The sequence below is a fragment of the Opisthorchis viverrini genome, assembly GCF_000715545.1.
Source record: "Opisthorchis viverrini unplaced genomic scaffold opera_v5_15, whole genome shotgun sequence".
Lineage (NCBI taxonomy): Eukaryota > Metazoa > Platyhelminthes > Trematoda > Opisthorchiida > Opisthorchiidae > Opisthorchis > Opisthorchis viverrini.
Window position 1 is genome coordinate 2,678,076 of NW_008751671.1, and position 17,003 is coordinate 2,695,078.

The 17,003-nt window shown below is 43.7% G+C and overlaps 1 protein-coding gene across 1 annotated transcript in view; it reads right to left on the reverse strand.

Annotated features, from left to right (window-relative positions):
• The window catches only part of T265_01425 (hypothetical protein), a gene marked incomplete at both ends in the record, with an annotated part of 44,630 nt that overhangs the window by 14,675 nt on the left and 12,952 nt on the right, over positions 1-17,003 (reverse strand). The window contains 7 exons of the mRNA XM_009165451.1: positions 3,530-3,644; positions 4,269-4,373; positions 4,937-5,030; positions 6,153-6,261; positions 7,165-7,291; positions 8,626-8,852; positions 12,582-12,738. Of these exons, the coding sequence (XP_009163715.1) occupies positions 3,530-3,644; positions 4,269-4,373; positions 4,937-5,030; positions 6,153-6,261; positions 7,165-7,291; positions 8,626-8,852; positions 12,582-12,738 (934 nt within the window). The remainder of the gene's footprint in view (positions 1-3,529; positions 3,645-4,268; positions 4,374-4,936; positions 5,031-6,152; positions 6,262-7,164; positions 7,292-8,625; positions 8,853-12,581; positions 12,739-17,003) is intronic.

The window sequence follows — 17,003 nt, forward strand, 5'->3', positions numbered from 1 at the left end:
TCAATGTGGTCGCCGGAAATCTGGATGCACAAGTGGGCATGCTTAGCGCACCTGGTGATCGACATGGATCTTACGCGATACGTGAGGACATTGATAGACGATTGCTTAACTACTGACTGCAGGCTGTTTTCATGCAGTACTAACTTCCGAAATAGCCAAATTCATGTGGTCACATGGTGTCCTGTAACAGCGTGCCAGTTAAGAACTCAAACAGATCACACTGCCATCAGTTGTCGGTGGCGGATCAGTAACTGCTACCGCTCATTTTACAACACATCTGTAGATTCCGACTACGCGCACGTCCGGAGCTGCTTCTACCTTCGTTTTCCAGGGCCACGTAAGGTGCGGAACTGAGAGACTGGCAGATCCGGTTGCTGGGTGTATTTACCGAATGCTCCACCATGAGATGTAAATTCATGCTGGAGCGAGATCGCCACCTCTCTTCACAGTACCGGGACTTTTGACTGAGGCACGGTGCTAATAGGTCTGCTCAAGCACTGGATATCAGAACGAACAGTACCACCAATTGAGTCTCTGATGAATGTCCCCACCGATCCTGAACATACTTTTAACCAACGATCTACCGGACGTCAAATGAAGGCGAGCGTGCTCGCATAACATAGAGCCTCGTGGACCTGATAGACTAGGGAAATCAACAAGGACCAAAAAGCCGGGAATACCCGAAGATCCCTTCAGTTGACCGGTCCTCAGTCAACACCTGTGAGCGAAACCACCAAGGATGAGAATGGAGTGACCATAGTGAATAAACAAGAACGCCTCGATTGCTGGTCACCCACTGCCAGTCACCTGTGGCCTACAACCGAAGTAGAATCCTGGACAATAAACCTAGGACTTCCTACGACTTCGGAAGTTTATGACTGCATATGTTCTATCAAGCGCCACCAAGCTTCCTGTCCGAATGACCTCCCACCTGTATTGTCCAAAGATGTGAGTGAATTCCTCAGTCAGTGCTTGTCAGATATGTTCGCCGGTAACTGGCAGAAGGAGACTGTCCCAGACAACTAGGGAGAGTAGTTGATGGTGCCCAGTTTCAAAAAAGGGCATCGAGGTGAGTGTGGCAACCACAGGGGGATCGGTTTGACACAATCTGTAACCCCGTGCGTCACTTGTGCTTCGTCGCCTCATGGTGGCTCGTGGAACACTGAATCGGGAGCAACAGGCAGGATTCCAGCCTGGTAGAAAATTGCGTTGACCAAATTTTTACACTCTGTCAGGCGCCAGAACAGCATCGTACGTATAAACGACCCATAATTTTGGTAGTCCTAGACTTTTAAGGCGTATTCGATCCAGTCAAATGGTCTGTTTTTCTGAGCAAGCTTGTAAATCAAGGAATAAACCGGGGGATTGTGAACATACTGAGTTTTTTGTATTCTAAGATTTCCGGGAGTGTGAGAATATAACTCTCCAAACGCATCCGTACACATTGTTGTCTACTCTCTCAATTCCTAGTTGATTTTGTGATCGACGAGATAATGAGATGAGCTCTGGAAGGTTTTCAAAACCCCGGTGTTTAAATAACCTTAGACGAGAACTTTGTCGATATCGTTCTCTTCTTTGAAGATAAAGCACTTTGCAGCCACAAACTGTAAGGTCATGCTCGTGGGCGTGCAGTCACTGAACACGTAACTTACAATTCAGGAAGAGGCTATCGAAGTTGTGGAGCGTTCTAATTATCTTGGAAGTTCTATTAGTCCTGCGTGTAGTGTGATAGATGAGGTAAATGGAAGAATGTCTAAGGCTTGTGTCATGTTTGCTAATTTGAGATACCTATGACGTCAAGACGGTATATCCCTGAATCAGGCTACGGTGAGAATCAGCTTGTTCGAACAGCAGAAGTGAGATGCCTTCAGGTTTTTGACAGAATCCCAAACAAGTCAGTTAGAAACCGAGTATTCGGTTGTGCTACGGAGACTTTCACCGAAGAATGTATCCACCACCACAAGCTGCATTGGTTAGCCCATGTAATGCATATGTCGAACCATTGTTTGTCAAAAAGAGTGTTGTTTTCCATACCCAATTCAGAGGAACGGAAGCAGAGAAGAGGTCAATGCGTGACTTGGCAGCGGGATACGAAAGAAACCACGAAAAATCTAGGTGATGTCGGAGTGAGTAGCCTTCGAGGATGGGGACCGCATGATCCAAACTGCGTCTGATTAAAGACACTGTAAGATATGGCTGCTAATCGATGTCAGTGGCGTTCTTGTTGTCAGTTTCTATCCAGATCACCTGAATGAATATTTAGAAGTGTAGGCACCTCGGAACGATAGTGGTGAAATAGCACTAAGCCCCTTCCCCATCCATTTTTATTCTTTTATTCACAATTAGGCTTACAAATGAATCGTGGTTGCACGGTAGCAAATCATCAGTGTTGAACGCTGATGCTAGGCTGTCGATGATGATTCGTTCTTTACGAAGTAACGATGACCTTCTTACTAAAAATCACATGGCTATCTGCTACTTCGCGGGGCAGATTTCTAGTAACAAAAACACGAGAAACGAAGGCTGCTGACAAGCCAAAGTTTGTGATGCTATCAAAACATTGCAGTATGGTTACGGTATAGTGCGCTCTGAAGATGTGAAACTGCATTAGTTGACTGACATGGTCAGACTGCAATACCGTGCAAACACACTGATTCAAGCTATACTCTAAACGTGATTGTCTTAGCTGAACGACTGCCTGGTTAAGATCGGTTATCCAGCTACGCGGACACAGACAGAAGTCGTCTGGAAATTCGTTTCGTTTAATTTTCCCTACGCATAGCTATCGGATCCACTTCACATTTGATCACATTACTTGAACAGTGTATCATTGCCAGACCTTTGCAAACGCTTCTCAGACACAACATCCCAACAGGCACACAGCCACTCACAATGTTGATAGAACGTTGTCCGAAGGATGTAAGAGAGATTGAAGCTACAAACAATAACCTTACAAGGGAGAAGCATCTTCTGTGTGGACCATACTTGCACTGGAAATGAGGGCACGCATCAAAAGGGAACTGACATATGGATGTGAAGTGTGATAGGTTCACTTTGGGATGTCATTTAATAGTTGAAAATCGTGTGCTGTTTCTCATAACATTAATTCCAGAGGTAAAAGAGATGAGTGGATGCATCCACGATTCACGCAGAAACATTGTGCAGTTTTCGGATAAACAAACAGTCGGCAGTCCGTTTGTAACGAAAAAAAAGACTGCGTGAACTATCCATCACGAAACGCGAATTTCTGCAAGGTGTGAGGATATCTACTATTGGCGCGGTCTATAAAGAGGCTAACCTCCAAGCATCTAGCGACATAACTTAATATGGACAGTACTCTGTTCCTGTCATAAACATCCCGATCAAAACAAAAGAATAAAAGAATAAAATTGTTTAGAACCTAAAAGAAGACGGGTGAAAGGGCACTAAAACCACCATGAAGGCAAAATCCGTCTAACAGAATCCAACAAACCACTGCAATGGGCTTCATGACCAAACGGCTGTGTAGCTAGTTAGGGTTACTACATACCGGGCGGAAGCGAGGCCAACTGGTTATCCTTCATGTTCAGTTTAGCCAAATGGGATGCTCTTGAAAATATTCCAAATGGGATTTTCGATATTTGATTATGATCCATATTGAGAGACTGTGGTAACACGGGGAGGGAATAGGAAAACGATCCACTAGTCAGGATTAGATAAAACAAGATACCACATGTAAAGTCAAGAATTAGGCGATTTTTAGGCTGGTCCACATTCGAGTGAACAGTGGGTTGAATCAAAACAAAAAGAGCATATTAATGTGGTGGTGAAACACTCCTATCGACATACATGTTTTCAAATCCAAAATGTCTCCACTATACCTTCTCATCCTCTCACACGATAGACTTTCAGTAGGAATTCGAACAGCTGAATTACGTCATAGAACTTCAACATGTCATTGGAGCAGTTTAGATCCCACTGCACTGCCGCGGGTGTAAGGTAAAACCTTAAGCAACTGAGTGTCAAGGAGCTGATGTTCAACACGCGTGAAATCTCGTTCATGGTCTGGGAGGCATTCATAGGCTCGGGCACGCTATCGCACCATTTCAAAACAGACAACATAAAAGGGCATCTTAAGCCATAATCTGTGAGAACGTTGATATGTGGAAAGAGGGGTTCATTTTGTACCTTTTAACTCTGAAAGTCACATGCACCTGAACTATTCACAAACCGAAAAAACATATCAAGAAGGAGAAAACGATAAACCCGGAAGATTCTACAAAGCCTACCTGAATAGAGGTGAACTGTTGTGGACCGCCAGGGGGGAAAGCTCTAAAGTAATTTCTCGATACGACCAAGCTGGACAGTTTGCGTAAGTGGGCTAAGAGACCTTCCTGAAAAGGGAATGTATGAGCGGATGAATGCAAAAACGTTGTACTTCACTCAAAAATCTATCTATTACCAAGTTCAGGAACAAAGTCAGCATAACGACAGACAGGTTTCATTTGGGCAGCTAACCACTAGGAGCACTTAAGTGGTTAGCAGTTACTTACTAATAAATGAAACGAGGCATAGTTTTCTATCTAAGACACGCTCGCAATCATAATCGAAATCAGGTAACTATCAAATTGGACAGAAAAACATGGTTTGATCTCACAAAAACTGTCAGCCTAACTTGGTGAATTCGCAACAGCGGATAAATGTATGAGGCATGTGACAATGTGTTCTTTGGAACTTTTCAAATATACTGCAGGGAATTCAACCTCTGGATGCATAAGATATTCTGGACTTTGAACATATTCGGATGACGATTAAGGACCTGCATGCTGAGGAAACACCAGAAAAGAACACGTCTAGATTTTCAGTTGTGCTAGATGTAAATTCATGTGGTTTACTCAGATCGCACATCAATAAACCCTATCGGGTCACATTACCCTCGTTCGGCTACGAAACATACCGGTAACTGGACAATGTTGTTGCCTTCAATATTCAGTTCCAAAAGGTTATCACACTGAGCCATTGAAGCGGGAAGGCATTCGAGGTGATTGTATCTGGAAAAACACAAACGACATTACCATAATTAGGAGGGTGTAAAAAGTGGCAGGTAAAAATGAACGTTGCTTTTTCGATTCACTGGGTACATCCGTGAAAGGATCACGTGGGAATGTTTAACAAAACCATAGTGGGAAGCTCATTACACAATGCACTTTCAGGCCGTCAATATCCGAGTAGCTCGAAAGGTTGCAGAGCTTCCGAACATTGCTTTTGTTTTGGGTAAGTGACTGGCCTAGACACATCTAGCATTCCAGGAATGCTGAGTTAAAAAAGAACATTGAACGAATTCACGCCGTATAGGAACTGCCGAAAAGGCTGCAAACATTCACTAGGGTACAAGAAGTCGTCGGTGAATCCAAGAGTACCCCTATACAGAACACTGGTTTCCCACACCCTTAGAACAGAATATTTCAAGCCAGTGAAAGTGGAACTCGAAAAGATTACCACTGACGAAAAGGGGCGCAGTTGTCCGCTGCGCGGAAACCTACTTTGAGAATCGGAAAAATAACCAAACGATCGAGGAATAATCAATAAACGACCGAATACTTGTTTCTCTACCAAGGGTTGTGTCCTTCTGACATACGTGCACGGCAGTTGAGTGAAGTAGGAGTGAAAGTGCAATAGTTGCCTGATACCCCTTAAGCTTACAATAAGCCATTGTACAAGGTTTTGCTACAAACAAATTTTTAGCACAACTAATTACGCGGTCTGCTCCTCAACTGGGCATAATGGGCCTCGTACCAAATAGTTAGCGGGAACAACTGAGAACGAATGAGGACTGAAGAGAGCTGCGGAATGAAAATCGACATTAAAACGTCCGGATGAATGATAGTGAACCGAACAGTAAGCCTGTTCGAGATGAGTAATTGATCATATCTAGAGTTTTGTGATTCCAGAAAGAGACGCTTTGACTCAAAAACAAGCAGGTGGAGTCGGATCAAATTGATTCTCGCAACGACATTAACTCTTCCGTTAGAAAAACGACACATAAATTCAACAAACTAACAACTTAGGAAGACCAAATGGTTTAAAACCCCGAAAACTTTGGTCCTCAAGGACAGGATAGTCGGCGATGTACTACACTTCAGAGGACCTGAATAGCCAAATGCACAACTCACCTTAATCCCACCCGTTCAAGCAAACGAAGCTCACCAATACTTTCTGGCAGCGACCGGAGCTCATTATGTTGCAGATTTAGTGTAGTTAATTTCTGACAGTGTTGGATTTCTGTGATGGAGGCATGAACAGGAAAAGACGAGTAACATTGTTGGGAAAAAACGTCGAACAGGTTCCTGCACTGTGGATAGATACCCCTGGAGATACATCGAGATTTCTACCGAGTTAATTTGATGATTCTTAGATATCTCCGAGTTTCAATCAAAACGCCCTGCTAGTACATGAGTATCTTCATACGAATATCTTAAAGCGTAAAATATATACACATTCCAACAAGATTATCATAGCGCGGCTATCACAGTGGCTGTCAACAGAGTAACTAACGGTTACAGTATCAATAACCCGCGGGGTTACTGCGATTGCTTACAACAAGCAAGATCAGTAAGACGAACGTCTTCGGATTCACCGGGTACTTGGAGACCAGATTTCAATTTTCCGGGTGGCAAAAGCAACTACTAATTCATAGTTTGTTCACAACCAGGGTTGGAAGTAACAGCCCTTAAATTCAAAGATGCTATTAATTTGGCACAGTTATTGTGTCTCGTCGAGAAGCTCGGATGTCTAGTATATGGCGGTGGAAGTCCCGAATGGGAATCAAACCAGCCATGATGCCGTCCACTTGTGACTTGAACATTATGGTTTCCGTGGTTCAATATATTGTCATCAACCAGGACATACTACTGATGTCTTGCAGTGGATAATGATGATGAGTTACGAACCTACCAAAGATCGTTTTACACAATTTTTTCCCAGGAAACAAACACACTTGAATATCAACGAAATCAACGTCTTGGTCGTTGCTCAAGACATGAAATACCTTCCCATAAAGCTGCAGAATGTCAAAGAAATCCGAACCAGAGCTTACAACGTCACAGGCAATTTTCGAACCACAGAATTGTACAGGTCTGCACAAGACGGAGGAACTGGAAGTAAAGTAGAAAAAAGTAGACTCACCCTCAGGTAGTTGTTCCAAATGATTGTGGGATACATCCAATGTCATCAGTTGCGTGAGTTTTTCAATACCGGGGTTTGAGGGAAGACTGCGGATTTTGTTCTCACGCACGCTAAGCACTTGCAGTTTCTGCAAACGAGAAGATGCAGGAAAATGTGAGTTTTCAAAATACAATAGCAGAAAGCGTACTACAATCTCGCCGATGTGACTGTCGTAGGAAGATAACGTAAGATCTGTCACTACGGAAAAAATGACGGAAACGAAAAACCCCTCAGATTAATAATATTCCACCATGTTTATTTTACACCTTAATTGCAAAGAAATCGGCTGCCTAAAATGACGAATTATTTTTTCTCAAATTCCGGAAGTAGTGTCCCGAATTGGACGACCGCATCCTCATCAGGTAAGAAACGGGAAGGATCCACCGTTACCTTAAGCATAATATACTCATTTGCAAACTGACTCGGTTTTACCGGGAGACTCGACCGAATCGGGTTCAACTCATGTTGAAGTGAAACATAAGGTTGACGAGAACTCGAGGACTTTGCTTACTAGATGAGTCCAAAGAAGGACGAAACCAGTTGTGAGCTGCCCAAGAGTCTTTAGCAACTTATGAGCAGTGTTGGTATTGTATGGTGAAGCTATCCGACCTGCAATGCCAGTACAACACTCGCTTCGGTGGTATGTATACTAAAACCAGAACTGCCCCTTCACAAAAATGATACGCAAAGTCATGAGGCATTCCACACTCTACTTCGCCCCCTGATGTATGACTCATAGACTTTATATCCTGTAGATCTTCTACAACTTTTATTGCTTGCTTCCCTATGGAATAAAACGCCCAACTAATCAGATGAAATATAAAGACACCAATACGATTCCTATCCGTCAAGAGCTGAAAAGACCTGTTCAGAGGTGAGACTGGCACACACAGTGATACACAAACAGAACAGAAGCCATGGGTCCAGAGTAAAAACACTGAGCATAACTCAAAGGACAAAAGTTCTGCAACATCGTCAACGAATCACTCCACTAGTGTTCTTTTTCCACTAAAATTTTGGAGCAAACAGTTTTCATCCACTCCTTTATTTAGGATTAATGTTGGCTAGACACTAAGTAATTTGAATTAGCATCTGAAGTGTATCGACTCATAACGCGTGAAGCGCTGAGGAGTGCTAACAAAGGCACAGTCGTTTACTCGACTGCGTGCAACCGAACATTGGTATCGATTACTTTCTTGTTGTCCCGTAAAATAGTCTGTCTTGTATTCAAAGATTCACCTGCCCATATTCCAAGGTCAGAATGCACTCAACTTTTCCAAGTTTCAACCTACGAGAAGAGCTCCATAACGACCGCGAGAGCTGACTTCGCCGCACAGCTTCGTTTTTTATTTCATTTAAGCTATTGGTTACTGAAAATCATTCAGTAGCGAGATATTGTGGCGCCAAATAAAAACAACTCACTGTGAGCTTGCTGATATCATCGTCAACCACACGGATTCGATTGAATCGCATTAGAAGATGAGTTAGATTCACAAGACTGTAGATAACTGGAGGAATTTCGCACAGTTTGTTGTGACGAATATCAAGCATGCGCAGATTAGTGCAGCCAGCCAAACTATCTGGCAGACGACTGAGTGAATTTTCTTGGAGCATGAGAATTTCCAAGTGGGGAAGCAGACCAATTTCGGCTGGAAGTGAAGTTGAAGAGCGAAGTATTTAGCTTTCGAACTCTGCGTCAAGTGAGTAGTAGCATGGATATCAAGTGGGAAAACAATGGACTTCCGAGAATAGACAAGCATTGCGACAAATCGAGTGCCCGGTTAACTTCGGGTCAACACGCAAGATGTACCAAGAAATTTCTTCACGGGCAATTCCGAGTTCATTCAGTCAGAGGAATTTACCAGAGATTCATTGAGTCATGATCAAGAAACCCCTCTTTAATGACAAGCAGTCTCAGACTGTGAAGTCGACCAAGTAGCTGTCGATTTGCTCCAAGAGACTGGCAACTAGCTGGCAAATGTTACCGTTCAAGGAGAGAAGGCCGGGTTGGCACCCAACAGCACACTGAGGATGTCTCTTCCAATGGTGCTGAGGGTTTTCGATCCACTTGGTGAGATCATCGAAAAAATCAAAGGCCACATGACAAACGACCATAAACTAGCCGGACCTACCAAAATTTCGACGTACTACTAAGTCTGATGACTGATATGCGGGTTGACGGCAAGATACTGCTTTGCCGAAGGATCAAAGTTTTCCCGAATGGCCAGACGTATGATTTTTTTGAATAAACACTGACTTGTTCAATGATATCTGTGAGATTTTCCAAACTCGCGTTAACTATGAAACGCTATTTGCATGTGTTTGTATAGAAAAGCCAGTACAGCTAATCCCCTCTCATTAGCTCATACTTATAAAGTGATGCACAGCGGGAAATGAATTTGGCAATTTTGTGGTCCCCGCATTTTCGTACGAAATGCTGTTTCATTCTCTAATCTTGTAAGTTTCGGTGTTGTCCGTCAACAATTAGGCACAAGGTTGTACTTTTTCGAATAAACCTGAGTGGTAAGTGGAGATACTTCGTTAGTAGCAGTAGTGTCTAAGACCGAGTCCGGCTACGGGCTTCGGAATGGGTGACAAAAGAATATGGGGTTAGTGGCTACCCATCAATACTCGGTATCCTAGAAGACGAACCCGACGAGCGAGTAGTTTCTCGCATTTCATTTTTTTTTCGTTTTTCGAATGGTGCAAACTTCACGGGCTGTTGCTACGGGCAAGGAAACAGTTGAAGGCCATCTACTGAGCAGTTACCTGAAAACAGTCAAAATCGTCGTGTTCAATAGCGAAACATCAATGTTCACTATTAATTCTTCGCTGTTTGACATTACTGAGATTGAAATCTCTCCACATACAGCACACGAGACTAATCAAAGTTAGGGCTGATTGCTGGTCATCTCCATCCCAATAAACTCACCCAACCTAGCAATAATTCGACACATTTCATAAAGTCAATTTAAGAGTAAACGTTCTGGGTATCAAACGACTGCACCTGCTGGAACTATGAGGGCGACAAAGACATAAATTAACAGTAAATCCAACTCGTTCACAGGAACAGACACGGTTTGTAATGGCTGCTTTTCGCAAAAGTGCATAAGATTAAGTTTCGGCTGGGCATTCGTTTAGTCGTTTGATCTTACTCGGAAGGTGGGATGGCATCTGCTTCCAGATGGACCCGTCACATCAAACTACGCTGATGAACACCCTCGCCACACTGGCTTTGACACCACAGGACCTCAGCACACGACCAGCGGTCAAATCAGACTGCAGATAGTATGCTTCCGAAGTCACACAAGCCCGCAAACTCCGTTTCGGCCTTGGGAAGCGGGCTGTATCGGGGACTCCACCCAGCGCAGCTTGGTGCATAATGAAATCCTGGGATCGGACAGACATCCATCAAGCTGACAGTTGAGCAGTATACCAGCATGGTCGTTCACAAAATCCACAACCATAGTGGCCGTTAAATAGAGATTCACGAAGGCTGGGACAAGAAGGCACCCGTTTTACGCCAAAGATTCGGAAATCACCTGAAGTCAGTCCAGTCGTTTACTCGTTTTCGGTTTCACTTTGTCAACTAGTTTTCGGATGAGTTTGGTGAACTTTGACAGACAGCGATAGTTAAAAAACGACCAGGATATTTCTTGGTTGACAATGCCAATGACATTCCTGGAGTTTACGAAGGGCGGATAAATTGGCTGGTGATGTTCGAAGGACTTTTCTGAAGCGATGGTGCAGTAAATATCGGGTCTATCGTGCTATGAACAGCATGTAATCCAAAATGGATTTCGGGATGTGTGCTTCGATGATTTCCACCACCATACATTTGAGTAGCACTCGTGTAAAGAACTTGCCTGCGCAGCTCAGCAAACTGGTACCTCTGTATACAGCAGTGAAGCATAGTGTTGAACACTGATGTTATATTGTCGGTGATGATGATAATATCTCTGTTGTCGAGTGAAGTCTAGCTTTCACGTCGTTTGTAGAGCTACACCATTAAAGCATCTTTGAATTCTGGTGAAACTTCCTCTTCCTGTCAGATCATGTTGGCCAGTTGAGTGGGAGAATTCTTAAAAGTTGCATCATGATACTGGGAAAATTCTGCTGTAAGCGTGTTTCCTCTAGGTGCCTTGACGTTCTGCAATTTCGGAAGTTCTTCCGTCTGCCGTGTCTCTTCGATAGCCGGAGAAAGATCCAGGGAAAGTTTCATATCTCAATGAAAAAGTCTGTCCATTGCAGTCCAGTCGACGCTTGTCGTTCTGCTCAGTAGTTTGTTGAACTGTTTGCGCCGTATAAGCGATATCTCTGCAGGTAACATCTACCTCAGTCCGGTGTCAGAATCCTGGAGAGCTTAGATCGGTTTTATGCTAGGCCCATGGATTACAAACGTATGATCCATTATGCTGCATCCGGGTGGGAAATTCTTTGACCTGCTCATCTCCTTTTCTCCATTTCTCGTTCATGGTGCGAATGAGTTGCCAAGTTAGGCTATTTCCAGCATAGTTTGGCTGTTGTTCCTTTATATCATCGTCCGAATCGGCAAGTGATTGTGCTAGCGTAGCGTTTTTTCCAGTTACTAGATGTTTTATATGCTGTTGTCGTATCGACCGCAGTCGTCCGACCTGGCTGTCTGCTTTCTTCATCATTCAGCGCTTCAAATTGTGCCACGCTTCTGCCATCGGGATGCACGGATTGAAGGCTCCCAGTGTGCAAGCCGGTTGACGTTGGTTTATCAACCATCATCAACTGACTCTTCGAAACGTTTTACACCAATCATTGTGTTCACTACTGCATTTGACGCAGCTGACAAAGCTAGATTCTAAGCTTCGTTCAGATAACTTAATGGCATGCTCCACAGGACGCTCATCGCGTCACCCGTGTGACGCACACCTTTCAAAAGTCAACAACGTAATCGAGTAGAGAGTAGCGGCGGCGTTGGTGTATCCGTGTAGCGATGCGTTGTCGGTCAAAGCAAAATCCCGTGTTGATGATAGCAAGCGCTTGGACAGCGCAGTCTGATTAGTCGGTCATAGTTGGCGTTTACGGTTCCAATCACATGGTGTCCGAGAACGCCTGGCCACAGAGACTTGTCACGACCGACCCATGTGGTGAAATCTACCAGCCACAGTATTTTGTCGGTTTTCGGGACTGATCAGTATCCGTTTCGAATCAGAAATTGTCTCTGCGGTAGTCCATCCAAAACATTTCGTTCTCTCCTCAAATGCATCTCTCCAAGGGCACCCAATCAGGGAACAGATTTCCGTTGCTTAGTTACTTGTAAGTAGGTCAGGGATTGAAGCAAACCATCGGTACGGTAGGTAAGGGGTTGCGATCCGAACAATGCGATAAGTGTCACAGCTACTCACGTGGTAAACTGACAAGCTTGTTGCAGTAGAGATAAAGTTCCCGCAAGTGTCCGGCCAGATCTCGGATAGAAGGCGGCAACGAATGCAACTGGCCTTTGGACAGATCAAGACGGGTTGTATTCTCTTCGCGGCACCGATGGATTTCCTTCAGGGCATCCTGGAAAAGCCACGGAGAGAACGAGCTAGGTTAAAGCAGGCCTGACTCATAAAGCGCAAAATAACGCTGGTTAAGGAAACTGATGTCAGACTGATCAAATTAGTGAACAGCTTGAATGTAACCTTTGGTGTTAAGCTCAGGGCCACTGAGGTGAAATGTCCACATGCGAACCGGTACACTAGTTCCGATAGTTACGTAACTCATCAACGGCTTCAAAGAGATCAATTTTAGCAATCTACTCCACGTTGACCACACTTCCAGCCGGAATGCTAGGAATCACAAGATGAGTCTACAAAGGAAGACGAGATTTAAACCACAGAAACGACTACCCTTGACCGTTCATCTGAGAGACTATCCATGTGGTCATGATTGGGGGTTGTTTACGCTCAACAAGAGTAGCCATTCTTCTGAGGTATCTCTCTTCTGGGGTGTCACTGCGCGAAAGCTTAGACATTCACAAAAAGGATATCGCAAGTAATTAAGATAGGGGCAAAATCACGTATGATCAAAAAGGGAGTTTACGTCAACCTACTGAAACTGTGTATACCTACCAAATAGAATGCCAGAATCTGATTAAACAGGCTTAGTCTGACGAGATCATCATTCACCCAACAACGAATGACAAAATTCGTGGTACTAAGATAGAAAGGCCTACTGAGGCCCACTAGCTATGGAAGGTGATGAGCAATTCTAGCACCCAAAGTGAAAGATGATGACCATAAAAAGACGATTGCTTTTGCTGATTTCATTTCTGTTACCAGTTAGAGGTAAGGGATATCATGTTTTGCTCTCAGCATTTGTAAACCGACGAACCTGTCTAACTCTCATTATCTTGTTACGTTTTAGACGCCTGAGGTCGTCAAACTCATTTTGTGAGAGCGGAAGTTAGTTTTCGTCTCTGGCGTTCTTGTAATCTCACACAGAGCTTCGTTAACCAATCGTGTTAGCTTTTTTTATTTCCGCCTCAGCGTAATTATTACGTCTGGTTTTGGAACCTTCCGAGAGAGGTTAAAATTCAGGCCTTTTTCTGATAATCTACATTTCTAGCATACATGCTCCCAGGAACGCCGGCGAACATACGCTCCCTTGGGAAGGGCTAGTTGGTACAATTAGTTAGATGTCACTGATAGTTCGCCTTGAGGCGTTTGAACTTACTGATACAGGATACGCAGAAGTGGAACGTTTTAAAGGTTGCATATAGGCTGCACCTCATCAATGAGCAAAGTGGATAACATGTTGTTCAGGTTGCAGATGCAGTGACTAATTCAACACGTCACCCTTTCCATATGGTATCGCTTTGCCCATGTCTTTGGGGAAGCCAAGGGAGATGTGCGAAGCCTCTTTGCTCAGAGTGATCCTTTTTGAGGCATTCCCCAGAAGGTCAAAAAATGAGACCACATTAGAGGTAATAATGAAAACACTTGTCGTGGGATGGGATTTTTTCCCTCTTCCGCTGATGAATGACCTACAGCGAACAGACCTGTGGGAATATTTGAATGTTCGTTAGCAATTTGTAGTGTGACCGAAGACTTAGTTGCGAGTAAAGTACGGTCTTCGACTCACTTGATGTGAACGGAATGCAAACTTATCCAGATAAACACCTTCAGTGCAGTTTGAAAGCTTGCTGAATGGCACAGTTAGAATAGCATTGAATAGGATCTATTAGCCTAGGGCTCGATTAACTGCATGCACTAAGATGAAGCATTCCAACACGGACCAGTCGGCAGTTGATGAAGACCGACTGTGTGAAACTCCAATCAGGCCAACCGGGGATTCATCGAGTTAGGCATCACCGTTCAATCTGTCATTCACACAAAACCAGCACATGGTGAGTGCTGCAAGTTGAGAGGGGCTGACATAAGTGTTTATTAGTCAACTTCAGTCAAAGAATGAATGCATAACCATGAAACGAAAAGTATAGCACCTCTATTTCCGAAAAACTTCGTTAACCAAACTCCACATACCTCTCAAATTGCTTTGAATTCGTGTACTCTTAATAACGATAAACAAATGGAAATTCTACCTCTCAAACTCAGCCGTGTATTGAAGTGATTCTCAGCATTCCAGACTTGTTAATCATTTGTTCCACCCACGTAACTCCTTCAATCTTGCCAGTTCCAACGTTCGAACACCAATGTACATAGACTAACCAGCTGGCCTAGTTCAAACTACGGGCACATGAAGCTGACTTATATAACCTCTCGGAGATAAGCTTGAACAATACCACAGTTGCCTGGTTTCTCAGTTCGACTGTGGGACTAACTCCTGTCTTCGATTTCCTTCAGATCTTACAGCCACAAGGCCAATGAGGCTGGATCCCAACGAACAGTTGATTAGTTGTTGCTACACTTGAGGAATCACGTAATGTGGGTTAAACGCAACCAAAAAGTTTCTATTTTTGTCTGTGCGCCTATTGCGTGCAGCCACGGGACAACAGAAGATGGATTCTATCAAAGTCCACATGACCAACTCTGTCAGGCACCCAGTTCAGACACACCAGGAGACACTGCGCAGTGCCGAAGCTCATTGAGGACCTGCACTCACCTAGCTAACGTGTACATAGTGCCAAGTAAAACAGAGAACCAAAACGCATGCAGTGCAAACAATGAAAAAGTTCCAACTGTTTGTGTGGATTTTTCTATTCTTCGGACACCGTATATACATATATTGTATTCTTACCCTGCAATTCGTCCCCTCGAATAAGGGACTCCTCTTCAGGGAACCACTTCGTCCAAGTACCGCCAACCCCCACGTCCTACTACTGCTCAACAGTGATAATCTTTCTTTCAACAACCGGAGGATGCGAATACCGTTTAACGTGGAAATTCATTTTTTTTCCTTAACTATGGTAAGTCGTGATGCTCAAAAGCCGAGTTTGGCGCTACTGGTTACCTATGGTGAGCATCTTTGATACTACCTAACGGACTTGACAGCTGAAATGTTCGCAAAAAGGAATAATCTCATGGTTAGTGTGCAATAAAACTATGGAATGTACCACAGATCGTGAATTCTCAACTCTACAGACCCTACAAGTAATATGAGCTCAATTACTCGGTGAAAGGTCTGCTGTGTGCTAGTAATCTGTTCATATAGCTCGGACCCTGGAACGATCACGCCATTTGAAAGATTATGTTCCTGGCCTCGATGTTGAATGAGTACGACTCGGTTCAATCATGGAGTAGGGCATGGAACACGTCATAAAACACGGCTTCGTCAATGTTAGGCTGTTAAAGATTATGAAGGTGAGCGTTACAACGTCTCCGAAAACTGATGGAGCCACGAAACCTCTGACTTGCTAATTCCTAATTTACTTTCACAGATCATTTGCGTCTCAGTTAGCGCACTGCCCTGGATTATTTTACCCCCGACCACCATGCTCGTGTTTTTTGTACCATAGTTTATAGCAAGCAAATCATACCCAATCATCATTCATAATAAACTTGTAACCACACTTTAACATCAGTTATGAATTATGCTCATCAAGGCGACTGCAAACCGATTCAATTATGGAAGAGCGCCAAGATGTCGATAGTTTGGGTCAGTTCCAAACGCCAGCTGGCATACATGCCCACAAGGTGAAGATGGATCTTCCTACTGTCCCGTGCTGTTTGAGTGCGGAGAGGTGTGATAACTGACCAATATTCGAACACCGTCTTATGAAAGAATCTATACATCTTTACCGTATTATACTCCTTGGATGACGATGATTCTGAGGACGATCAATCAAATAGCAAGCAGGAGGGTGCATCAGTGAATGAGAAGTAAAAGACCTTGATCGCTGGGAAAAGTTAGCGAACTAGCACCAGTCAATGAAGTTGCGCAAATGAATTTGGCATGAAGAACCCTAACAGCATCCCAGGTTGATGTCCATTGTGTGAGACTTGTATTTCGAACGGGATTAACTGGGGAGAATGATGCAACATAAACAATACAGGGTGGTATACATCATATAAATGAATTTGGAAGAACCCTAACAGCATCCCAGGTTGATGTCCATTGTGTGAGACTTGTATTTCGAACGGGATTAACTGGGGAGAATGATTGATGCAAAACAATACAGGGTGGTATACATCATATATAAAGTGATAAATAAGATGGCCTACGGTCCATAAAGTTTAATATTCAAACTGAGATTTATTCGACTGTCATAGGAAAATAGGAATATGGTTAATCCTCCGAAATAAGTACCGCATCCCCGAAAAGGACCACTTTGGCCAAGTCCCACAGGTGGTCCCCATCTATCTCCTATATATATATATATATAT